Source organism: Triticum urartu, chromosome 4A (genome assembly GCF_056163025.1).
Source record: "Triticum urartu cultivar PI428250 chromosome 4A, HENAU_Tu73, whole genome shotgun sequence".
NCBI lineage: Eukaryota > Viridiplantae > Streptophyta > Magnoliopsida > Poales > Poaceae > Triticum > Triticum urartu.
This window is the reverse complement of record NC_141876.1, coordinates 502,015,595-502,041,663: the sequence shown is the minus strand read 5'-3', so window position 1 is coordinate 502,041,663 and position 26,069 is coordinate 502,015,595. Positions and strand designations below refer to the sequence as shown.

The 26,069-nt window shown below is 52.0% G+C and overlaps 2 protein-coding genes across 2 annotated transcripts; one reads left to right on the top strand and one right to left on the bottom strand.

Annotated features, from left to right (window-relative positions):
• The first annotated feature begins 10,450 nt into the window (after window positions 1–10,450).
• On the top strand, window positions 10,451–16,370 carry LOC147976318 (hydroxyproline-rich glycoprotein family protein). The gene is made up of 8 exons (XM_087518695.1): window positions 10,451–11,171; window positions 13,069–13,164; window positions 13,627–13,727; window positions 13,873–13,990; window positions 14,339–14,449; window positions 14,535–14,650; window positions 14,725–14,876; window positions 15,321–16,370. The coding sequence occupies exons 1-8, from the start codon at window positions 10,670–10,672 to the stop codon at window positions 16,069–16,071; spliced, it is 1,947 nt and encodes a 648-aa protein (XP_087374821.1). The 5' UTR covers window positions 10,451–10,669; the 3' UTR covers window positions 16,072–16,370.
• A 269-nt stretch (window positions 16,371–16,639) lies between these two features.
• Window positions 16,640–19,686, bottom strand: LOC147976317 (putative xyloglucan endotransglucosylase/hydrolase protein 28). The gene is made up of 4 exons (XM_087518696.1): window positions 19,255–19,686; window positions 19,045–19,145; window positions 18,708–18,916; window positions 16,640–17,229 (listed from the first exon to the last, which is right to left on the bottom strand). Exons 1-4 carry the CDS (start codon window positions 19,460–19,462, stop codon window positions 16,773–16,775), a joined length of 975 nt encoding a protein of 324 aa, XP_087374822.1. The 5' UTR covers window positions 19,463–19,686; the 3' UTR covers window positions 16,640–16,772.
• Window positions 19,687–26,069: the final 6,383 nt, after the last annotated feature.

The following is a 26,069-nucleotide window of genomic DNA, read 5'->3' as shown; positions in this document are numbered from 1 at the left end:
CTTCACACACGCTCTCGCCACTTACCACCATGTACACGTTGTGTATCTCTGCAATCTTCAAGCGGAAGCCTGGCGAGGGAGTCGGCCATGACCTGACTAACCACACAAGTCTCTAGTCCAGGTTTGTCGCCTATTCGGGTTCCATCCGTGAGGAGATCCGGCCGGAGTTTCGCTCACAGCCCCAAACGATGTGTGCAGGGTTCCCGAGACACCAAACGGGCGCCCGGTACACCGTGCCACGATGTATCTACCGCATCATAGCCCACCCCTAGGGTCAGCGCTACATAGGGCCGCCAACACATACCCTACAAACACCAGAAACTAGTTGCAACTCCTGGACAGAGGACAAGGGCAGTTAATAAGTCGAGAGGGTCCATTGGTTTCGGGCCCAATGCGTGGTAGTAGCTGTTCATGGATCACAAACACAAAACTCAGTTCCTAAGAACGGTTTCAATGAGACAATCCACCATGTACTCCTACATGGCCTCTCACCGCTACCTTTGCCAAATCATGTCACACACTTAGCTCACACACAGTAGGACATGTTCATCACTATTCCAATTCATCCCCGATGAATCAGACCTGACTCAACTCTAGGTAGTAGCAGGCATGACAAACAAGCATGAATGAGTAGGCACATCAGGGCTCAAAGAACTCCTACTCATGCTAGTGGGTTTCATCTATTTACCGTGGCAATGATAGGTCATGCAGAGGATAAGGGGTTCAACTACCGTAGAAAGTAACAGATGAATCGTTGTTGTCCTAATGCAGTAAAAGAGAGTAGGAGCGAGAGAGTGGGATTGTATCGGAATGAACAAGGGGGTTTTGCTTGCCTGGCACTTCTGAAGATAGTATATCTCTTCATCGGTGTCATCGATCTCATCGTCGAAACCTCGTCTACTAAGAGGGGACAAACACCGGCAAACGAGAGGGAACACAATCAATGCAATGCAACAATATGATGCATGATCATGACATGGCAATATGTTGTGATTTGAGCTAATGCAACTAAAACCAGATTAAATGAAGTTGGTTTGAACCAAAGATTCAAATTCAACTCCATATGTGATTATTTAAATGCCACTTGTTTGATTTAACCTGATCAGCGGGCATAAGTTGTTCAAACATGCATGAAAATGCCATATTCGGATTCTTTGGATTTTTCTGATCATTTTTCATATATAATTTATTTCATTTGGAGCTATAGATTAATTTCTATGAATTTTTGAAGTTTTGGATATTTTCTGGAATTTCCTGATTATTAATAAATCCAGGAAATGTATTGCTGCGTCAGCATTAGGTCATGCCGACGTCAGCAGGTCAACAGGCGCCGTCCAGGTCAAACCTGACCAGTGGGACCCACTGGTCAGTGACTAACCTAACTAACCAAGTTAATTAACATTAATCTAATCCTAACCTAGGTTAGTTAAGGGCGTGGGGCCACATGTCAGTGACACAGAGTTAGTTAGCGAGGTCATTAACCCCTAACAGTGTGATTAGCACTAACTAAAGATTAAACTATTTTAGTTAGGGGCCGGCCCCACATGTCATTGACCCAGGCGGGGTCCAGCCGGGGTCAAAGTGGGTCAACCCACCAGCAACTTGACGCCGGTGAGGCCAGTCGCGGCGGCGAGCCTCGGGTTTGCGTCTCCGGCGACCAAACGGGCGGCGGAGGGCATATATGTGATGCGGACACATGTCTGCATCGAGTAGTGGTGGTGGTTGGGCCTGGGGTGGCCGGAGTAGTCGCCGGCGATGACCTCGGCGGTTGCCGAAGCTTGGGTGGGCGAGGCTACGGCGGACGAGTCGGCACTTTCGAGGCATCTACAGGCCCTACGCGACGCGGCGAGGTCACTGGACAGGACGGCCGAGCTGTTGCGTGGCCGGAGCCACGCCGACGGAGAGCTCAGGCGGCTGCGCGCGCGGGCGTGCTTGGTGCGGCGACTACAACGAGTGGCAGAGAGAACGGAGATGGGGATGATGGTCAGTGGCTCACGGCGGATGCAGTGAAGCAGACGGCGGGCTTGTAGGAGGTTGGAGCTGAGCGAGGCGGTGAGGGGGATCTCCGGCGACGGCAGTCGGGGACGAGCTCGGTGAGGCCAGAGGGGCGTGCCCGGTGACGAGTGGCGGAGCGAGGAAGTCGAGGACGTCGTGGCGGAGCTCATGGACCGGTCGGGGGAGCACGGGGGAGGCGGTGGACACGGCAGCAGCGAGCAGCGGCAACGGTGGCGCTCGGGCGCGAGAGGGAGAGAGGACCAGAGGAGGGGAGAAGCACACGAGAGAGGTCGAGCGGGTTCGGGCGTATCCATGGCGTCGTCTGGGCGTGTCGGGGCAGCGGCGGGAAGCAGGACGTGGCTCGACACGTGGTCGCGTGCGTCGGACACACGCCCTCCTGCCTACTGGCAGGAGGTTGAAGACGGTGCGGTGGTTGGCTGGGGCTAGCACAGTAGTGGGCGGACAGGTAGGCTGTCAGGTAAGTAGCCCAATGGACTTCTCTCTCTCTTTCTTCTAATTAAATTATGTTTTCTATTTTTCTGTAACTTCTGAGCTTTATTAAAAATGCCAAAAACGTTTTCAAAAATCCTGAAAATAATTGTGGGCTCTGTTAGGATTATTCCTAACAGCCCACACTTAAGTTCAGAATTAATTGAGCACTTAAGATAATATATAGCATTTAAATGCCCAATTGCAAGTAGCATATGATTTAATTCAGTGACCCTCTGTTGTCCTAGAAAAGTGTGCACCATTTTTGTCATATGTTCTAGACCAAGGCAGAGATGATGAACATTTTAGAAGGGCATTTTGGGTTCAGTGAAAATGATTTTATTTGGACCCTAGTTGAATTTCATTTGCTACTAGGGTTTATCAGCCCCCATTTCAAAGTTTCATAAAATTTAGACATGATGCATGGAGGCTAAAGCAAAGGCAGGCAAGGCCTGAACTGGGGTTGTGACATGCAGCTGCGTCTCCGGCCCGTTGAGGACGAAAAGCCCATTTTCTGTCATGTTTTTTTGTCATAGAAGTAGGAGCCCACCACATCTATGATGATACCGGGTTTTGTCACAATTATCGTTATAGAAGTGTCATATGTATGACAGAAAAAAATTCGTTCGGCCCGAAATGTCACGGATGTGTCTTTTTTTTGTAGTCACACACACACACACACACACACACACACATATATATATATTGGTAATACCCGGTATTCACCGAAACCCTTCCGGTGACCCCGAAACGCTTCCGGAACCTCTTGGAACTATTTCGGATATTAATGAAACAATTCCACAAATATATTCTCATCACTCCTGTCCTACTAACACTCAGCAGATTGTGATTACCTTAAGCTTGTGACCCCGTAGGTTCGGTAAACCGTAGACATGAACGAAACCCCTTCGTTCAATGACCGATAGCGGAACCGTGGACATCCATATCGGTCCCTATGATTACACAAATGATATTCAAGTGAACCTTTGGTTACCATGTGATGTTCCCTTTGCTTCGCGATACTTTACAAAACCCGGTGTGCATCGGTATCCTCTTGGGTCATCACCATGCCCACTATACCATTGCTCCCGTTACCGGTTTTGTTCTTCTTTCTCGTTGACGTGTTCCGGCATCCCTGTGACATAGTCACTTGTGTCTGGCCAGATGATGATGGATGCCGTCACACTGAGAGGGCCCTAAGAATATCTCTCCATTGTCGGAGGAGCAAATCCCACTCTCGAGCTGTCCGGTCACTTGTCAAACTTTCCGGTGTGCCTGAAAGTTGTCGTTATGATCACATTGTTATAGATGACGTTTGAGCAACCCCAAAGCCCGCCGTCCGGTAGGAAGTGACCGAGACACTCTCATGGTCTGAGGAACTAAAACACATGCTAACACTCCGTGTTATAACAGATGATTTCAGACGATATGATCACATAGTATAACAGACAAGTATTGGGTCGATTTAATATGATTGTTCTTCTAACACCATACCCTAAATGTTGTTCTAGGACTATCATTACACTTAACGATATCCTAAGATCCAGAAACGTGATCACCAACAACACTTGAGCCAGTCTTAGAGGCGAGACCGGGAACCTATTGTTTTCCGTTTACCATTCCACACGTGCATATGAGTTTTGCACTGAATCGCATATTCCAGGATCATAACAGTTATAACATGGAATATAAACTCTTCACTATGAATAATGGACTATAATAATACAATATTATTGCCTCTGGGGCATATTTCCAACACTATTGACCTTGAAGATTCTGATGCATCTGCAGAAAAATCATAATCTGATATGCATCTTATTCCAGGACATGGACTTGTTCTATTACTTGGGCAAGATGCAGTCGGAGAAGACGTACTGCGGCTGCGTTCGGAGTGGTGAGATGACCGGGGAGGAGTTTTGTGGGCGTGGTGGTGGTGGCGCTGAGGGTTCAGGATGGCGGCGACAATGTCCTAGGCGGTCCTGCCGGGAAGGAGTTTTGTGGAGGTGGTGGCGGCGCTGAGGGGTCGAGACGATGGCGGAGCTAGGATTGCGACGAAGCCAGGGAAGGGCCGGGATGGACGAGGGAGAAGTGAGGAGAGCAAATGGCTCACCTGGTAAGGTCCGAGGGATTTTGTGGTGGGTCCTGTCTGTTGGATCCGTCGTGGCGAACACGCCAGGGTGCGTCCGCATGTCTTCATATCCGCACCAGATATCGGGGTGCCGATCAGCCTAGATGTACGTGTTGGTTTGAGAAGCCCGACTGAGTCACGATTTATGACTTGTCACTAACCCGTTCGCTCGGACAGATAGATGGTGTTTGAGGACGCATAGATGGTGTTTGAGGATGTTGTAGATGTTATAAGACCCACCACAACCTTAGGGCATCTCCAGCGCTCACCCGCAAATCGGACACCGCATCCATCCGCGGACACAAATGCGGGAGCCAGCCATACAAAACTAGCCACATACGTCCAACGTCCATCCAAACAAATTGATACATATTTAAACAAATTGTACAAATTTCATTAAAACTTGAATAATTTTTAAATAAACCGGGTGGGTTTCGACATATTTGCACTAGACTGGACTCTAACTTAGCCTGAAATGACCATCGACGTCCGTTCCCCATCTCGGGCCAGCCATGAGCCCCGAAAAATGAAGCTCCGCCTCCACTGCCGCCTCCACAGTCTTGCTAGCAGCTAATCGGCCAACGATGTTGAGCCCGCCAAGCTTGGCTTCAGCGGGAGCGAAAGAGTGGTGGGCTTCTTGGGATCCGAGCGCTGACCACCTTCCATGCTATACTCTTCCTCGTTGTCTCCGGCGCCCGCAGATGTGTTGACTTCGTGGTCGTGGAGGAGTTGGTGATGTCCTCCTTGTCCTCAGATGGGTGCCTTCATCATCAACTCAAATCTCAAATGAGATCATATGCCTCTCCAAACTCCTTGAGGGCTTGTAGGTCTGCCTGATGCTTGTGGTACCGCCAGTGGTCGCGATGAATTTCACGGGCGGTGCGATAGGAGTCAACCAACGCCTCCTTCTCTACCACGTCCACATCCAACGTGATGGCCGTGCCGACGGCGAGTAGCTCCTCCACGCGTCAGTGCTCGTCGAGGAGGCGGAGGTTGTAGTCATGGTCAGCCTGCATCTGCCAGAACGCAGCCTCCCGCCCCTCCAACACCATGTTGTGTAGTGGGCACATGCATCAGCCTCACCCATGGTGATGCCGGCATGGATCGACGAGGAGGGTGGCGCCGGCTCGTCCTCAGCCGCATCCTCCGTTGGGACGTACACAACGCCGGCCTTTGTTTGCCGGCTCGCCTGCGAGCCGGCTGCAGTTGCGGTATTCTCCTTTTACTGTTCGGACGAGAGACTGTCACACACGGCTTTGGAGCTAGAGGAGACCATGGGGATGTGGTGCAGAAAGAAGAAAGGGAGCGGAGGACGATGGATGTGGCTATGACCGAGCCTGCGGTTCATATAGCGGGGGGAGGGGTGGCAGGGCAACTGCCAACTGGCGACGTGATTAATGATGGGTAGAAGGACGGACGGGTGACGCCGGCTCGCCGTTTATCGGCAACCGCACACACATTTAATGCGGGCACATGGACAGATAGGCTGTCGTTGAACGCGGGCCGACCGCATGCACAATGAAGCGGCGAGGGCGGCACTCCCAGCTGGTGTGCCGTTTCAATGTCAGTGCGGTGTGAGAGGTCGTGTCGTTCTGAGCCAGCATGAATGATGTACTGGTGCTCTGGAGCGGTGTTGACCTTTTCGTGCGGGCAATGGAGGAGTTTCTAGGATGGGGAGGTTAGAGCAACTCCAATGGGCCGACCCAAGCGGACATCATTTGTGTCCGCTTTTTGTCCGTTTGGGTCGCCCGCCCGCCGTCCGCCCTCTTTTAGTTTTGGGTCGGCAGTGCGACCAACGGGCCGACCCATTTCATGACTGCGCGCGTTTAAGATCATGCCATCTAGAGTGTGGGAAAGGTTTGCGCGCGCGGGGGGGGGGGGGGAAGCGGCCTACGCACGCTCGTTTTGGAGCTCCAGCGCGCGGGAAAGGTTTGCGCGCGTGCCGCGGCCGGCGCTCGTTATAAAGAAGGCGAGGAGGAGCTCGTTATAAAGAAGGCGCTCCCTCCACACTCTGTCCGCCGCCCACTCTCGCCGCCTCTGCGCCACCATGTCGATCCACCGCCTGGGCGCTTCGGATTTTCGCGGAGTCCGCGAGCGCCGCTCCGGCGCCTTCTCCTCTGAGATCTGGTTTCGCGAGAAACGTCTCGTCCTCGGTGTTGGGTTTCGTAGTAATTTCAAAAAAATTCCTACGCACGCGCAAGATCATGGTGATGCATAGCAACGAGAGGGGAGAGTGTGTTCTACGTACCCTTATAGATCGACGGAAGCGTTAGCACAACGTGGTTGATGTAGTCGTATGTCTTCACCGTCCGACCAATCAAGCACCGAAACTATGGCACCTCGGAGTTCTAGCACACGTTCAGCTCGATGACGATCCCCGGACTCCGATCCAGCAAAGTGTCGGGGAAGAGTTCCGTCAGCACGACGGCGTGGTGACGATCTTGATGTACTACCGTCGCAGGGCTTCGCCTAAGCACCGCTACAATATTATCGAGGACTATGGTGGAAGGGGGCACCGCACACGGCTAAGAATATGATCACGTGGATCAACTTGTGTGTCTAGGGGTGCCCCTTGCCTCCGTATATAAAGGATCAAAGGGGGGGGGTGCGGCCGGCCAGGAGAGGGCGCGCCAGGAGGAGTCCTACTCCCTCCGGGAGTAGGATCCCCCCTATCCTAGTTGGAATAGGATTCAGGAAGGGGGAAAGAGGAGAGAGAGAAGGAAGGGGGGCGCCGGCCCCCTCTCCTTGTCCTATTCGGACTAGGAGGGAGGGGCGCGCTGCCCAGCCCTGGCCACCTCTCCTCTCTTCCACTAAAGCCCACTAAGGCCCATATACCTCCCGGGGGGTTCCGGTAACCTCCCGGTACTCCGGTAAAATCCCGATTTCACCCGGAACACTTCCGATATCCAAATATAGGCTTCCAATATATCAATCTTTATGTCTCGACCATTTCGAGACTCCTCGTCATGTCTGTGATCACATCCGGGACTCCGAACAAACTTCGGTACATCAAAACTCATAAACTCATAATATAACTGTCATCGAAACCTTAAGCGTGCGGACCCTACGGGTTCGAGAACAATGTAGACATGACCGAGACACGTCTCCGGTCAATAACCAATAGCGGAACCTGGATGCTCATATTGGCTCCTACATATTCTACGAAGATCTTTTATCGGTCAGACCGCATAACAACATACGTTGTTCCCTTTGTCATCGGTATGTTACTTGCCCAAGATTCGATCGTCGGTATCTCAATACCCAGTTCAATCTCGTTACCGGCAAGTCTCTTTACTCGTTCCGTAATACATCATCTCACAACTAACTCATTAGTTGCAATGCTTGCAAGGCTTATGTGATGTGCATTACCGAGAGGGCCCAGAGATACCTCTCCGACAATCGGAGTGACAAATCCTAATCTCGAAATACGCCAACCCAACATCTACCTTTGGAGGCACCTGTAGAGCACCTTTATAATCACCCAGTTACATTGTGACGTTTGGTAGCACACAAAGTGTTCCTCCGGCAGACGGGAGTTGCATAATCTCATAGTCATAGGAACATGTATAAGTCATGAAGAAAGCAATAGCAACATACTAAACGATCGGGTGCTAAGCTAATGGAATGGGTCATGTCAATCAGATCATTCACCTAATGATGTGATCCCGTTAATCAAACAACAACTCTTTGTTCATGGTTAGGAAACATAACCATCTTTGATTAACGAGCTAGTCTAGTAGAGGCATACTAGTGACACTCTGTTTGTCTATGTATTCACACATGTATTATGTTTCCGGTTAATACAATTCTAGCATGATTAATTAACATTTATCACGATATAAGGAAATAAATAATAACTTTATTATTGCCTCTAGGGCATATTTCCTTCACTCGGCACCTTCGACACCGCAGAGGAGACGGCCCGCGCGCACGACGTGGCGGCGTGGCGCCTCCTGAGGCCTCGTCGGGATATGAATTTTCCCAACGCGTCGAGCCAGCGGGCGCAAGATCTGGCGCCTCTCCCACGACTTTTCACCGACGAGGATCGTCGTGTCCACCGGAGGCGGCAGCGTCGCCTCGCCATCGCAGAGAAAGACATGGAAACCTTGGTGGTGTGGCGCGGAGACTTCCCGCAGGACATCGTCGACGAACGCCAATTCTACAAGCAATTGAGATCGGAGAGGGACGCGAGGAGGAGGGAGCGAGCCGCCTATCGGGAGGACAAGCGTTCGCGGAAGTAGACAGCTCAATTGAAGCTGAAACTACGAGAAACGTCGGGTTGGGACTTTGAAGACGAGCAGCTTGCTGACGTCTACCTTCAGACGTCGGAGGAGGACATTACCGAGTCGGCGACAGAAAGCGACGAGTAGTGGTCTTTTTCTTTTATCTGTGTACACTAGAACTATCTATGTACTGAAAAAAATGGCCGGCGACGTCGGCGACGTAGCAGACGGGCGAGGGGTGTGAATCCACAGTGCCACCGACAAACGAGCCCGGTGAGAAAAGAGGGCGAGCGCGCGCGTCCATCTTGTGTCCGCGCCGATGCAAATCAGGCTAAAAAATGGGCCGGGAACGGGTCGGAAGGCGGACGAAAACGAACGCGCGTCCGTTTAGGTCCGCGTTGGGTTGGCTTTTTTGTTCGTGCCGATCCAAACGGACGGTCACGTACGAAATGGATCACACGAGCGTGGCGGCGGGTCTCCATTTTGCTGGGAAAACACGGCAGCACGCACCTGGCAGTCACACACTTGACTCGTAGCACTACTGAGCTCAGCTCCCGTTCGACACGGACCGAAGACCGTTCCTTGCATTTTCCTCAACAAACAGGGTACTGGCAAGATTGTCATACAAGGAACCTCACGCTTTCCGCAGCAATAACGTAATCTAGTGGCGAACATGTCTCGGTGCGGCCACCTTCGCACCCTCGCCGCCGATCCCCTCGTGCTCGTCTTCTCTCCACACCACACCACAACATAGCCACGGTCACGCGGACGAGAAAATCAAACCATTTTCACGAAAAGCACACGGCGGCACACCCTGCCGGCCTAGGATCGCCCGCTCACCAAACCGAGCGGCCCGCGCCCCGACGCGCAATCAGCGTTAACTGCCTAATCTCCTCCCCTCGCGCCGCGCCGTGCCGTGCCGTGCCGTGCCGGTCACGGTCACGGTGGGGGTGGACAGGAGTACAAGCACAGTACAGTACGGCGTTGGCGTGGGAGCCAACGTAGGAGTAGTATACTACGGTTACCAACACTCGGTCAACACGGGATTTTCTCCAGCTGAACCGAGCGACCGAACGAACTCACTCACTCTTTGAACGAGCCGTGCCGGAGAGCCGAAGCCAGCCAAAGGCGGCTGACGCAGGGCCCGGCGTGAGCGGGCCGGGGGCGGTTCGCCCTCCATGACGGGTGGGCCGCCCACGCCGTGGTAGCGTAAAGCGTGTCCACGAGCGAGGTACGCCGTCCCGTCCTGTCCCGTCGCGTGCCAACGGCCCCATCCGTCAACAACCCGCATTAAAGCGTCGGCCCGCGCAGCTGACACCCACTTACCGGTGGGCCGCGAAGGAAATTTTTTTAGCGCCGTTGTTACTACTACTACTACCCACCTGGCCGGCCAAACGGTCTTCTTCCCCCGTAACCGCACGAGTGTTTCCGCTCCGCCTTTCACTGCCCCCGGTCAAATCCCGAATCTCAAAGCCCACAAAACCCCGCACGCCGACGTGCGGGTCCCGGGGGGCCGGCGCGTCGGGCCATCGGGGCCGTAGGATGGTTAGGTTTTGCGACCCGTCGAGCCGTCCAACGCTCGGCCTTGCATTTCGGGAATCTCCGCTCCCCCAGATCCGCCTCCGCTTCACATACCGCGGCCTCCTCCTCCCCCCCGCCTCCCCCCACACTAGCACACACTGCCGCTCGCCTCCGTCTCTCCTCCCCCGTCGCAACGCTGCCACCGGGCCGGGCGAAATAAACCATCGGAACCGGGGGGAAAAGCACGCCAAAACCCTAGATCTCCAGCTCGCATTGCCCGTCTATGACCCTCGGCCCCCGCTGAGGCACGGCCATGGCCTCCGCGGCCGTCATCCCCTCCCCCGCCGGCGGCGCCGCGCCCGTGCACGGGGCCGCCGAGCCCGCCGGCTGGCTCATGGACGAGCGCGACGGCTTCATCTCCTGGCTGCGGGGCGAGTTCGCCGCCGCCAACGCCATCATCGACCTCCTCGTCGTCCACCTCCGCGCCGTCGGCGACCCGGGCGAGTACGACCACGTCTTCGCCGCCGTGCAGCAGCGCCGCCACCACTGGGCGCCCGTCATCCACATGCAGCAGTTCTTCCCCGTCGCCGACGTCGCCTACGCGCTGCAGCAGTCCGGCTGGCGCCGCCGCCTGCCGCCCCCGCAGCAGCACGGCCCCGTCGTCTCGCCGGCCCCGCCGCCGCCTCCGCCGCGCCGCCCCTCCTTCGCGCCCTCCCACAACCACTCCCACTCCCACCACCGCCACGCCGCCCACCATCGCTACGATCCGCCGCGTGGCGCCGGCAACGTCCCCCCTGCCGGATCCGATAAAGATGGTGAGACGCCTTCTCTTGGTTTCTCTCTTTGTTTGGTACACCTGCTAGTGTCGTCTGTTGTTACAAAGGACGGCGCCTTTTCTCGTCTTTTGTTTTGTTGGGTCCTAAAATGGGTCGATCCATGAAATGGGTTTCTGGTGTCGAGACACCTGCTTGCTAATTGAACGAATAGAGGTGTGATCTCGGGTATGCATAGAGTTATCTTCCTCTTCCCTCCAGGTGAGGGTGTCTGCCGTCAAAATTCCTGTCCCGATTGGTAAAGTGCAGTCGCTTCTCTTTGTATTTTTGTATTTTTCTTGTTTAATAATAATATAAGTATTCAGGTCCTAAAAGGGTAAGCCTTTTTGCGTTGTCTTGTGTAGCAGGATGCAAAATTCTAATTGGGGAGGTCCTAACCTACTGGATAAAGTTGTCCAAATATAGCTTTTCTGTGCAAAGATATCTATGTGTAGGGTAGGTATGTGTAAGATCAATTTGAGTTGCTTCACGCTCAAACATTTTCCTTTTTAGCATTCCGCGTTTCTGTTTGTTCAATAGCTGAATCAATCAATGCGATGGCTATTACTTACGGCAGAAGATATGGCGCAAACTTTCGGCGGAACGTCCTAAGACATGATTCCTGCCCAAGCGGTCTGATTATGCCATGCGGTTACTCCTGTCTGTATTTCTTTTTTGCTTTCTTGTTTAATACTAATAAGTATTCAGGTCCGAAAAGGGTAAGCTTTTGCGTTATGTCTTGTGTAGCTCTATACAAATACCCCTAATTGCACAGGTCCTAAGCTACTGATAAAGTTACCCGAAAATAGCTTTTCTGTGTTAAGATATGTGTAGGGTAGGCACATGTAAGATCACTTTGAGTTGTTTCACACGGAAACATTTTCCTTCTGACCATACAACTGTTTTGTTTGTTCAGTAGCTGAATGGATCAATGGGATGGTTATTTCATACGGCAAAAGGTATGGCGCAAACTTTCGGCGCAACGTCCTATGGCATGATTCCACCCAAACCGTCCGATTATGCCATGCATCACCGTTGGAGGCGTTGCCGGTGTCGTGCTAACTCATCATGCCGTAGTCTGTCATTAGTTTTGGCTATTTATTATACGATAAAAAGTTGGTTACCTGTGCTTTACCAATGATTCCTGCCCAAGCGTCGGTGCGACGTCCTAGAGCATGATTCCTGCCTAAGTCGTCCGATTATGCCACGTAGCAGTGCGCTCTCGCTCCATGTTGGGCTTCTGGCTGACATGGGAGGCTTTATCAGTGTCGTGCTAACTCGTCACACCATAGTCTATCATTAGTTTTGAGATATATTTATATAATAAAAGTTGATGACCTGTGCTTTACCAATGCCACGATAAATAAAGCAGTATGCTATTATTAGCTTTGCGGGCTAGAAACGCTACATTAATTATATTAATTATAAAAGAAAAATGCCATATTTCTTTTTATTATTAAGTGAGATGAAAAGAGAAGAATCTACGTTAAGCACCAGTAACTTTTTTGGGGCCAGAATCTGAGGGCATAGAGATAAGTGTCTTGACTTTGATACAACTTTGTACTAAAGTTACTACAAAGTTGAGACACTTATTTTGGGACGGAAGGAGTATATGACAGATATTACACCTGTTTCGTTTGTATAATATATATACTAGAACTCAATTTTCAATTATATCATAACAAAATGGCTACTTATCGTACATAATATATACGGGCTTTGGTAATCATACTATCCTTATATGTCTTCCGCCCAATGATTTCTGTAGGTGCAATAAGTTTGTATTTTCTGTTCTTGCTGATATTGTGATTATGGCATGATTAAAAACTGTACTTCAAGTTTACAGCTATTATTGAAAATCATGTCCAATTAGTTTCTCATGTACTCTTGATGCTTCTAGGGCGTGAATTTCATAACAAAGAAGGGAAGGCACTGAAGGAAGGGGAGAACATCGCTGATGCTAAAGGTCCACGGTTGGATTCTCCTGTTACTGATGGTACCCCCCGCCCCCCTCACACAAACATTGTGCAACTTCATTTCTTTATTGCTATTTGACACATCAGATAGTATTTGAACCAAAGAAGTTTGTGTTAGGGTTTTGTAAATAGTGTGCTGCCATTGTGCTCCATATTAAGCCTTGTTTCTTCACTTTCAAGTGTAAAACTGCTGAGCTACATTTTCAGTTTTTTAGTTGTCAATTAATATTCTGCTATTTTTTGTTTAGTTGTCAATTTATAGAACTATAGACAATCCTGAACTTTTGGATCCTCCTTGTTGTTTATTTGTAATTGAGTGTCCTTAGGATGGACAACTGAACTTTCTGATACATACTATTTTACTTGCATATGCTATTAAATCTTTATTTTGTCAAACTGAAGGGATGCAATTTAATGTTTTTAGTAAGGATTGCAAATTACCCTCTCTGAGCCATGTCCTTGTTTTGTAAATTGTGTGGCAGGTGAGAAAAATTCTAGCCTGCAAATTATTGCTGAAGGAAGCAGCAAAGTGGTTCCAACTCCTGTAGAATATACAACCAGTGAAATCATTGATGGCAAGCCGGTATGTTGCCCTGCAATTCAGAATTTCAAAATCTGCACTTCAGTTTTCTCTTTCATGCAGTTTCCTTGGAATCTCAAACTTCAGTCGAACTTCATTATCCTGTTACAAAACACGCCATGATGAAATGTGCTCTATGCTTCTTTAGGTTAATACTGTTGAAGGGCTCAAGGTTTATGAAGGGTTGGTAAATGTGACTGAGATAAACAAGATTGTTTCTTTAGTTAATGAAACAAAAGCTTCTTCTCGTCGAGGAGGGTTCGAAGGTAATTATGTAGCCTCTAAAGTTATTTGTTTCTGTGCCTATGTGCATCACCCGTGTGATCGTGTGTGTGTGGTGTGTTAGTGTAACTGTGTGCACTTTTGCCACATTGAATTCTGAATTTATATCTAAATTGCATACTGTCAGAGTATTGCCTAGTTGAACATCTAGGGAAATGTCACAACTTAGCAGAGTCTGTTACCCTGGGCTAGTTGGCCATTTGCCTCTAGTTTTTGTTCTTCATTTCTGTACAAACAGATAATGTCCTAATCTGTCTTTATCTAATTTTGGGGGTACTGTGATTCAACTATTTTATTGGACTTCACCATTAATTTTTGCTTGGTGCAAAAAGTGGGCCAGACTGTTATTGTTGGTAAAAGACCACTGAAGGGTCATGGAAGCGTAATTATTCAGCTGGGAGTTCCTATCATTGAAGGCCCTCTTGAAGATGAAAATCAAAGAGGTATGCCAAGCTTTTACCACAGAATCTCATGTTATTATTCTCGTATTCTGATGCCTTCCTTCTTTTATTTTAAATGTGGGTTCAGAGACAACAAGGGTGGAGCCTGTTCCTGGGTTGCTGCATGACCTGTTTGATCGCTTCTTTCGGCAGGGAATTGTACCTTCTAAGCCAGATTATTGTGTTGTTGACTTCTACTATGAGGTAACTTGTTCACGCTGTAAGACGTTCTTCTCTGAAAATGCATTCTAATAATGACCAATTGATTTTTTTTTCAGGAGGAATATTCCCATCCTCAGCAACCTCCCTCTTGGTATGGTAGGCCACTTTGTACCCTCTGCCTGACAGAGTGTGATATGGTGTTTGGCCGAGTTATTTTTGGAGAACGAGGTGATAACAGAGGCCCTTTGAAGCTCTCTCTCTCTACAGGGTAAGCCTTTCCCCAGTAATTTTCATGTCATATTGATGGTACTCTTAAGAGGCTTGTACTGACCCTTCTTCACTCTCCAATTTTTTCTAATTTACATCTTTGGTAGCAGACATCATATGCCGTAATGTGAGAAGCCTGTGATCATGTCATGTATTTTAGTTGGTACATAAACACATGTTTAGCTGTGCAAACAGTCTTCACGTTTTGAATTTCTCAACCAGGACAAATTAACATAATATCGGTCATAATTAAATTAAAATAGTCCTTTGTAATAAGATGATATGGTAATTATTGATTGGTCAATGCCTGTTATCATCAGTTGTGCGTTCGTAGCTTCATTGGGCTCCATATATAATTCGTAATGTTGACCATGTAGTAAATTTAATAGGTAAACCCTGTTTGACTACACTTTCTAAACATTTTTCTCCTATCTCTCAATTTCAGGTCTCTTGTAGTGTTGCAAGGGAGAAGTGCTGATGTAGCCAAGCGAGCTATTCCTGCTACACGTAAGCAGCGAATCCTTCTAACTTTCGGGAAGTCTGTGGCAAGAAAAGTTGCAGCATCGGAAAGTGCTTCACGGCCTTCCGCCCCGTTAACACCTCCTTCTATGCCCTGGGGTCCACCATCAAGGCCAGCTAATGTGAGGCCACATTCTCCAAGTCCGCAGCACTTTGGATACACCCCGACCAGCAGCGTACTTCCAGCACCAACAACTGGACCTCATCACATCCCTCCGTCTGATGGGATGCAGCCACTCTTTGTAGCACCTGCTCCTGTTGCTGCCGCAGCCATACCTTTCCCAGCAGCTGTTCCCTTGCCAAATGCAACGGCAGCTTGGATGCCAGAAGCTGCCCCAAGGCCTGCCCCACCTCGATTCCCTGTTCCAGGCACAGGCGTCTTCCTTCCTCCTGGATCAGCTCACCAGCTGCCCCATCAGATGATACAAGCTTCCCATGCTCATGCGGAACCTAATTCTCCAAGAGGTTCAGCAGCTTATGTGCATAACAAGGGTACTGGCATGGAGGTGGCTAATGGCAGTGCTTCTCCAAGGAGCTCAGGAACAACAAGAAGGGCCGATACAACCGAGGCAAAACCAGAGTGCAATGGGAGCTCTAGTTCTGCGGGTGAGGAGCAGCAGAACGGTGGTACGAAGAATGCTGGGCTCAGCAAGGTTGAGCCAAGTGCCGCTAAATAGAAGGAAGGAGGTATAGTACATAGAGAACAGAAACGTGAGACGAGGAAACCTCAATTTTCCAGGTCATGGTTGCGGGCAACTCTCATATCCTTGACAAGCGCAAGTACCTTGATGCCGTCGAGCTGTCTTGAGAATGAATGAAAAGCCGTCTTAAATTTTGTAGCCGATCGATCTGTAGCAAAACTGGATATATCATGCTGCTTTAACTTATCGCCTGCTTGCTACAATTATGGGAGTATGGGCTAAGATGTTCAACATGTTATCTGGTGCCTGTTCTGTTCTTATTGGTGCTGGTGTTACTTGTTCGTCGCATGTGCATATTTCGTCGATTCTTCTCGAGTTGCAATCCTGTGACAAGCTGAAAATGTTGCCCCGCTGACTAGTCTGTGAGTCTTAATTTGTCTACTCGTGCCGTCTTGTTTGTCCGTCTGATGTTAGCTAGGGGTCGCCTTCGTTTGGTCATATTCGGTGGCCTTCCGTGGCAACCGGTTGACGAAGCGTTCAATTCGCCTAGGTGTGGGCGTGGCGTTGTGTGGCGCCGGCACCGCAAAGGATGGATACGAAATGCTGAACAGATCAACACAACTGCTACTTACTAGCTCAGTTACGCAACGATGAAGCTACAATCACGTTACACATGCATGACACGGCATGACCCGATTACACGAGCGCACTGCCTACAGTCGGCAACGGTCGTAAGATCAGAGGGCGGCGCCGGCACGGCGGTGGCGCTTGCCGTGCCTGCGCCGGTCCGACGACCTGGCCTCGCCCGACGGGAGGTACATGGCCGCCTCGGCGCCCACCCTGCACTCCGGCAGCGGCGTCGGGTACCGCGCGCGGTCGTAGCAGTAGCCGTACGTCATGTGCCGCGCCCGGACCCTCTCCATCGCCGCCCGCTGCCTGGTCGGCATCGCGCTGCCGCCCTCCGGCTCGCACGCCGACTGGGCTTGATCATGGGCGCAGCCGTGGAGCTCGAGGTCGGTGAACTCGGCGACGTAGGGCGCGTACTTGTAGTCCACCTTGTAGCGGCCGCCCGAGGTGGCCCAGCTGGAGCCGTCCCAGATGGTGGCGTAGAGCGACATGGGCTTGGACGGGAACTGCGCCCCCATCGCCTCGCTCCTCACCACCTCCCTGATCGGCGTCCCGTCCACGTAGAACCTGCACACACACACACACACAAAAACGTCAGACACACCGTCAAACCAACGCATCACATTCCATCCATACCATCAATCCAAGCATCCAACACAGCACATTCACGTGAACATATTTGCGGTGAAAACCAGACTTGGGTTGGGCATGTGAACGGTGAACCTGAACAGACCGAGTTGGCTCATGTGAAAACGCACGGTGAAAAGTGGAGGAGGTGGTGGTGGTAGCTTTCTTCCCCATCAATTCAAAAGTTGGCGAGCTGCGAGTGATCACACAGGACTTGCAGGGTAGGGGAGAAAGCAGGTGCAATGAGGAAAAGGCAGCGGCACGGGGATCCTGGTGGAAGGATCAGGCGCAGCCATGGCCCTAGCCATGCACATGCTGTGATGAATGAATGCTCAGGCTCAGCTTCAGTGGATGGATGGAAACTGTAAAAGCCGACGCCCCCATTTCTCATGCCAACTTTATTCATCCCACACGATCAGGCAGCATGACTGTGTGAGTAGGAGTGAATGACTGTGAGTAAGTGTGTGTGACTGTGTGAGTAATTTTACGGACCATGCAAATGGATCCGTGATATGAATTAGATCAGGTGGAGGAAGAAATAAATGGCTTTGATATTGAGATCGATGTTTCTTGTTTGAAGCCAGCAGTGTTGAAGCGTAGTAGCGGGGCAGCGCTATCTGCATGCCCGTTGTGGCAAGGCTATCTACTCGATTTCGGGCCCTCGGTACTTGAAATTATTAAAGCGGCGACGCATGAGGAATCTGTAAGCTGTAAAGAACAAGAGCCAATTTCTCTCAATCATGTCATGAGGGTGGAAAAAGAAAGGGGGAAAAGGAAAGGGGAAGAGGCAGCAACAAAAAAAGAGTGCCTGAAGCTAGCTAATACCAGCAGCAGAGATTATCTATCTTGCTACATTGTTGTATAGCACATGCAACATTGCTAAGCTGAACTACCATGGCGAAGAGCAGTCAGGTACTGACACTATTTTTTTATGAAAGGACGCAAAGATGGTAGTACTGTGTCCTGTAAGCATTGAAAATATTGATATGTGCTTAAAGGATCACTAATTTGCTGCGTACACGTGTACTTGGAACTTGTATGTACAAAGTACACGACCACAGTTGTGGTTCAGGCATCCACGAGTCGTGTCCACAGAATTCAGCCTGCGGGCTATAATAGTTCAGAAACATTCAGAAATGCCGCTTAAGCAACATTGATCCTGGCTGTATAATGATAGCCCTGGAGCAAGCAGAGCTAATCGAAGTCAGGTAGTAATTGGCTACGGCTGTTGCAGCTAAAACTATTCTACATTATGCCAGAAGCCCCACTTGAGAGGGCTCCCAGTCTGAAGTTCTGAAACTCGTTAACTGCTCAAGGTTCAGGCCGATCAAACCTTGCAGCGAATGCAGTGTCGATCGATCGATCACGAGTAAGAGTAAGTGAGATTGGTGGAGGTGAGAGCGGGGGCAGGGGCTTACACGATGGTGCGATTGGTCCAGAGGATGGCGTAGCGGTGGAAGTCCTGCGTGGGGTCGAACCAGAGGCCGTACCGCTCCTCCCGGCCGACCGCCGTGCTGCCGTCGCCGTACACGTTGGTCTGCACCCTCCACTCCTTCCCCTTGACGTTACCCAGGAACTCGAAGTCCAGCTCGTCGTGCGTCTTCTCGTACACGTCGCCGTTGGACATCTGCCGGAATCCACGCAATGCCAAAGTTTGTTAGTAATTCCCTCGCCGCTCTCTCTCTGCATTACATCGGTTGTTTTCCAAGAAGTGCAGTGCAGTGTAGTGAAGGGATGATGCTAATGTTTACTCACGTAGAAGGCGACGACGACGCCGGCGGCGTAGTCGGAGGGCAGCTTGATGCTGGCGCTGAAGAGGCCGTGGAGGTACGCGCCCTGCGACGCGAACCCGGAGCCTGAAGAATACACCAAACAAACAGAGGCAGGCCCGATGAGGATCGGAACTACGGAAGGCGGCGACAAGAACAGGTGGATCGATCGATCGATGAAGCATCGGGCACCTACCGGTCCTCTCGTCGAGGGAGATGTGGACTCGCTTGCCGTCGCCGTGGAGCCTGAGGTTGGAGTCCCCGAACAGCTGGGTGTAGCCCTCCCCGAAGGTGAGCGCCGCCGCCGCCGGGCGGGGGACCATGACCTCGTCCCCGGCGCCGGCGGACGCCGCAACCCAAGCGGACGACGCCAGGAGGACGGCCAAGAGGAGGCGAGACGCCATTGGTTCTCTTCTCTCCTCTGTCCCTTCCTCGACTCCCCTCGGCTCTCCTCTATATCGTGCTGGCTGGCCGCAGCTCACTGCTGCTTCCTCTCTCGCCTCGTCTCTAGTGCAGCGACTACTCCTAGGCCGCCGATGGATTGCAAAGGAAGCTAGCTTTCCATACGGCGTTTTTATCGGGAGTTGCGCCTCGCAGTTTCGTTTTGAGCGAGCAGCCTGCGCCGCGCCGCGCCGTGGTGGCGGATCTTAATTAATTATCACGCCCACCCCAATTACTTAGACAGGATCCGTATCCTGATTGAGGCCTTGATTGCTGTGGATAACCAAATATATCCCGCCCAATGGCCCAACCATTCTCTCGCCCCGCCATTAATTCGCAAATCAAAACCCTAGTACTACCGGATACGTGGCATGCGCCCATCCATGCTCCCGCATACGTGGCATGATTTGATTGGAACAAAATAAGGCCCGGCCCCACCCCCTTAAAATCAGTGGGGAGATGATTAGATTAGAAAGAAAAAAGAAAAAAAAGACAGCCGTAGGATGGAGTGGGAGCACGGATGGGAGCATGAGGAGGGAGCAGGCAAGCCGGATCCAGTACTACCCACGTCACAACCTTTCCGGTGATTCGATTATTATTGTGTAGCTTCGGTCCTTTTTAGTTTCCATATAAGATTTAACTAAAGTCAAGCCTCGTAAAGTTTAACCAACTTTGTAAAAAAAAGTGCCAACATTCACAATCTAAAATCAATATCACTAGATGTGTCATGACTTAAAGTTTCATATTATATAACTTTAACATGGCAGATGTTGATATTTTTTCATATAAATACGGTCAAACTTTGTGAAATTTAATTCCAGAGAATTATAATATGCATAGTAAAAAGGACCGGAGGGAGTACCGTTGAATGCCCGCACGAGCTTCCCGTTCCCTCGGTTGTGACTCGACCGGTCCATACTGATACTGCTGTTAGCACACCACATACATACTGCCCAGGGCCTGGGTCTGCAGGCTGCGGCATGAGGAGGAAGAGTGCAAACGGCACGTCTAGGGACAGGCTGGTCGACAGACATTCGACGTATTGTAGCATTGGGGTGGCGAAGCCATCGTATTCGTGGGGCGTAGCGTGAGCCAGATGATGGGACGCATTCGGGGTCCAGACGAGGCGACGACCGGCAAGGTATCCTAGGAATGTCGAGCCGGACGGGAGGAGGAGCAGGCGGCTGCGGCGCCGGTGTCCTGGAAATGGCTCGTCGGGGTTTGGAGCGCTGCCATCAATTGCGCGACGCAGTGTCGACCGCAGGCGCCGGAAATTTAGGGGGCGGGCTGGACTGGATCCGACGGCCGACACAGGGGCCCCGGCGTACTCTACGCGTGGTGAGGTAGGTTTTGTAGCTTTCCCGCTCTGACGCCGTCGTGTATGTGTAGCGGCCTGAAACGGAAGCGGGACAGACAGACAGGCAGCCACCTTTGCTCCTGTGTGCTCGCATCACAATACCTGCGTCTCTTTCTGAGCACTTTCACCGTGTGTGCATACATACAGTAGCACTCCTACTCTAGTCTGCTCTGCTCACATTGTGTGAGAGTGAGAGGCGAGAGCTAGCTACCCTTGCACGGCGAACCACGGAGAGGGTACTGGTACTAGCAGTACGACACTCAACAGTGCAAAGGTTAATCACGATTGAATGTGAGCCTGTCAGTGGTAGATCGAGTGAATGCAGCGGCTACAAACAGCTGTGGGGGAAAAGGGGATACACCGGGGCCTAGTAGCGAGCGGGTAATCCTCACCCTCTTCCCCCTTTTGGACCATCGATCCCGGGGCGGGCAGGCAGGCTGTCGAGCCCAGCCCAGCGCCATGGATTGTCGCTGGGCGGGCGCCCTGCCCGACGCCGATCGGGTCGCTTTCTCGCGGGGGCGCCCGCCCGCCTGCCCGCTTCTTTTCCGCTTGCATTTAGGCCATCTCCACCATGCGATTTCAAACGAACGTCCGGTTTGATCAAATTTTGTCTTTTTAGGACGCCGATGGGTTTGCCTGTATCCAGTCTTGTCCGTGGGTTATGCGTGCGTCCATCGAACGGCCGCATCCCAAATCACGTTCGCGTTGGACATGATTTAAAAAAAATAGAAAAACGTAAATAAAATGACTAAAATAATAAAATAAGCGCAGTTTTAATAAACATAAAACTTAGTTAGGGTCGCCACGGCCACAAAACGGCCCAGTTTCACGTCCAACTTGACATAATTCAATATAAAAAAGGAAATAAAAAACGGCCGCTGCCAACGCGCTCCTGCCCGTGCTGTCGATGCCGTCGCCGTCGCCGTCTTCAGTGGCCGCCGGCGTCGTCGTCGTCGCTGACGAGGTCCACGTAGGCCGGCGGTGTCCAGAGGTGGGCCGGCGGTGCGTGGTAGACGGGTGTGGGCTGGACGGCAGGAGGTGCCTGCACGACCTCCTCCCGTGGTGACGCCTCCCGCTCCAATGACTGTGGCGGAGTGGCGCACCAGTTCACGCCCACGGCGGCAGCCATCTCCGGTGCAGTGCAGGACCAGCCCCACCCCTGGCCCAGCAGACCCGGGTGGCACGCGACCACCGGCTCCTCCTCCATCGCCTCCTCCTCGGGGATGGCTACCTCGCCGGCGGCGGAGCGGGCCATCATCTCCTCCAGGCCCTCCCATTTGCCGCTCATCGTGCGTGTACATGGAGTCCTCCATGACACGCGCCATGAGACGGGCCTCCTCCTCCGCTGTCATGCGAGGAGGTGGTGGTGGAGATGGCGAAGGCGACGGCGAGGGCGTGGGCGTGAGGCCGCGCACCAGCCTACGCCCGCGCTCCTGGGAAGCAGGCGCTGCGCGCTCCCGACGTGGTCGTCGTGGCCCAGACGCCGTGCCGGCGAAGAAGGAGGCATGTCACACGTCGTGCTCGTCCCTGAGCCAGGTATCCCAGAGGTAGGAGTCCGGGGCGTACCTGTCGTCGTAGTACAGGTCGTCCGGGAGGAGGCGGCGGCGGCGCTCGATCTCTTGACGGCGTGCACGACCGCTCGCGGGACCGGCGGGATCGGCACACGGTCGGCGCTGAGGTGCCATCCGTTGGGGAGGTGGACGTCGCTTCAGGGGAGCGGCGTCCTCGTCTTCCAATAACGGCGGCACACCGACGCGCGGATGTAGTGCCGGTCGCGCTCGCCGGCGGACGTGGGGGCGATGAAGAAAGCGGGCGGCGCGGGGGCACGACATGGTGGTGATGCGGCCTCCTTCTTCACGGAGCCGACGCGGCGCACCGATGAGGAGCCGGCCTCGTGGTCGTGCTTCCCCTTACGGTTCCAGAAGCCCATGGCTTCGAGGTGGCCGTCCGACGAGCTCGACAAGGGAGGGCTAGGGTTTAGCGCGGTCGGGTTTTAAGAAGGCCGCGGGATGGAGTGGGGCAGTGTGGACGACGACCGGTCCACGGGTTCCCCATTTAAGAAGGACGGCGATCTTTCACTGGGCCGATGACAGATGGGGTCGGCCACCCGTGTATATTGATGTTGGCGGGAGAGAGGTAGGTGGCCGCCCCGCCACATGGGGAGACGCGGACGAGCGGCGCATCCGTTCGGTGTCCGCGGCGACCCAAACCCGGTGCAAAATGCGCTCGAAATGGGTCGGCTCGGATACAAAACGGACTAGATGGGTTCGGACCATCGCGCGTTGGGTCGCCTCGTTTATCCGTTTTACCTTAAACAGACGGTGTCGGATAGGATAGGGTCGCGTGGTGAAGTTGGCTTTAATCAGTTAATGAGTAGGGATGGCCCGACGGGATGAGGAAGCGAAGCGAGTGAGGACTACTGACTGCTGCTTTGCCTTTGTGTGGGTGGGCGACGATGCGTTGGAGCTTTGGCCCCGAGCGTATCTTTTCTGGTGGAGGTTTTGTTTGCTTGCTGTTAGATGTTTATCCTCCATGGCGCTACTGTACTCTCCCTGTCCCCCACTCTCTATATCTTTCGTGTCGTTGTGCGTGAAAGGTCAATGAAAGCATCTCCAAGGGCAGAGGGGAAAACATGAATTTGCCATGCCGATCTGAAAACGTCCCATGCCGATCGTTCATGCTCGCCCATCTGGCACGCAAAGCAGTAAACCCAAGTACATAGAAAAAAGTCAGGCACAACCCATTTGCATTCTGTTACGCCCACAAGAAGCCCCAAAACGATAAGACAGTGAGGAAAAAGAAGAAGAAAACAATATAACCTTGCAAAAACAAAACAAAATGATTGCCATGATATATAAAATGGAAATTGCCGGGCCACACCGGACCTCCCGCCTGTACGTCGTTTGATCCAGGCAAACATATTGCAAAGCCTATGACATTTTTGAACTACAACACAAATGTCCATGGCAAAAGTAGATGGCTTTGCGCAAGAAACAAACAAGAATTTGCCATGATCACACTACTTTGCCATGGCAACAAAATTTCAGGAAAAAATGCCATGGCAAAACAGACTACTTACGATGGCATGATGCTATCCTCGGTAAAGGTCCATGTACATTGGACTATAGCATTTCTTTACTGAACACAAAATGTACATGGCGAAAAGTAGATGGTTTTTGCATATGAAAAAGCAAAAAATGCTATAATGCAAGCAGTTTGCCATGGCAAACACGTGATAATTAACATGGCATAATTTTTCTATCATTAGTTAGATTTTTTGCCATTATCAATTACTAAATTTGCCATGGTTAAACCTAAAAATGCCATGATGAAAAAACTAAATTTACCATGGTCATTTACTAAATTTGCTGTGTTCAATAAACTAAATTTACCGTGACCATTAACTAAATTTGTTGTGGTATATGTAATAAGTTTACCATAGTGTAGTTAAAAACTAGTTTTGCCATGGCAAGACTTGTTGTTCTTTGCCATGCTATAAAACTAAAACTAGCATGGCAATAAAACTAATTTTTTTTCATGTATGTTAAAGTAAATTTGCCATGGCAAGAAAATAAAACTTTGTGAGGGAAAGAAAATAAAATTTTTCCATAGCAATGAAGAGTTAAGTTACGGACGAGGTCGAGCTCTCTCGCCCCGCACCCCCGCGTCGCCCGCGTCTGGCGACACGGGGGGAACCAGCGCCGCCGCCCAAGCTCCGTCTACACCGTCGCTCCCCGCAGCGCCGTCGCCGGAGGGAAAGAAATTTGGCTCTCCAAAACAACTGTCTTCTCATGAAATTCGCATTCAAACTTCTTCAAAAACCCGACCTACATTGGGTCAACTGGTTCTTTCAACACTACTCTCTCGACTTCACATCTAGGCCACCAAACCCCCCTACCTCTGGAAAATCGTTAACCAACAGCTATACCACCTTCGTAAAATTTCTTTCGTCCTTACTAACAATGGCACTTCCACTTTCTTCTGGCTCGACACTTGGATTTTGCCGACTCCGCTTGCAGAAAAATACCCCCACCTTTTCTCTCACTCCACTGCTCCCTCTGTCCTGGTATCTCATGTCATGCATAATGGTTTACTCGCTACTCTGCGGAACCGCCTAACCAATGTGGCTTCTGCCGAGCTTGCGTCTGTTTTGTCTTTGTTGCAGGATGTTACCACAAGCAATGCGCCCGACGACAGGTTCCTCACCCACGGCTCCTCGTTCACCTCGAGGTGCGCCTACTCTTTGCTCTCCTCCGACCATGAGCTTGACCTCAAAGCAGGGCACATTTGGGGATCCAAGGCACCAATCAAGGTGAGGATCTTCGGCTGGCTCCTCTGCCGTGATAGGCTAAGCACGATGGCGAACTTACATCGCAAGATCATTACCTTAGGATCGTCTTGCCCTCGCTGCGATTTGTCTTCTGAGGATGCGATGCACCATGGGAAAGAAAATGAAAAGTTACGGACGAGGTCGGGCTCTCTCGCCCCCTCACCCCCGCGTCGCCCTCGTATGGCGACACGGGGGGAACCAGCGCCGCCGCCCAAGCTCCGTCTACACCATCGCTCCCCGCAGCGCCGTCGCCGCGCCGCGCCCGAGGAAGGTGGCGGCGGGGCGGTCTCGTTCCCATCTCCGTGCCAGAACCCCTCCCCAACCCTCGATCTGGCCTGAGCCGCTCCACCACCGCGCCCCCTCTCCAGCGCCTCCTCCCTCGTCCACTCGACGGCCGCTTGTCCCCTCCCTGGCCGGTTCCGGGGCGGCGGCGGCGCCCTGATGTCTTCCCCGCGTGCTCGGCCCAGCCCGCCCAGATCCAATCTGGCGAAGCTCCTCCCCTATGGTGGCCGATTCGTGGCTGCATCGGCGGAGTCCTGCTGCTCCTGGCGCTGCGCCCCGCCCCCTGCTCCGCGTCCTTGGGTCGGGCTCCGCCGCCTCCCGCCCTCAACCACTCGCCGTCGCCGACTACGGTTCTGCCGCCACGTCTCCCTCCTCCAGCGCCCCCTGCTCCATGTCCTTGGGTCGGGCTCCGATGCCTCCCGCCCGCAACCACTCGTCATCGCCGACTGCGGTTCTGCCGCCACGTCTCCCTCCAGTGCCCCCTGCTCCGTCGTCGTCGTCGTGCTTCTACGTGGTGCTCGCCAACAAAGGTGGCGTCGTTGCTCCTGCGACTTTGGAGCCCTCCACCTCCCAGTTCCCCTGGTGGGCTGCTGCTGTTCGT

Bases quoted from the DNA above. Each gene is read 5' to 3' on its own strand.
- LOC147976318 (XM_087518695.1), top strand. From the start codon at position 10,670: ATGGCCTCCGCGGCCGTCATCCCCTCCCCCGCCGGCGGCGCCGCGCCC. The intron at 13,991-14,338 runs GTAATTATGTAG...TGGTGCAAAAAG, and splicing joins TCGTCGAGGAGGGTTCGAAG to TGGGCCAGACTGTTATTGTT. The intron at 14,450-14,534 runs GTATGCCAAGCT...ATGTGGGTTCAG, and splicing joins TGAAGATGAAAATCAAAGAG to AGACAACAAGGGTGGAGCCT.
- LOC147976317 (XM_087518696.1), bottom strand. From the start codon at position 19,462: ATGGCGTCTCGCCTCCTCTTGGCCGTCCTCCTGGCGTCGTCCGCTTGG. The intron at 18,917-19,044 runs GTGAGTAAACAT...GGATTCCGGCAG, and splicing joins GCGTCGTCGTCGCCTTCTAC to ATGTCCAACGGCGACGTGTA. The intron at 17,230-18,707 runs GTAAGCCCCTGC...GTGTGTGTGCAG, and splicing joins TGGACCAATCGCACCATCGT to GTTCTACGTGGACGGGACGC.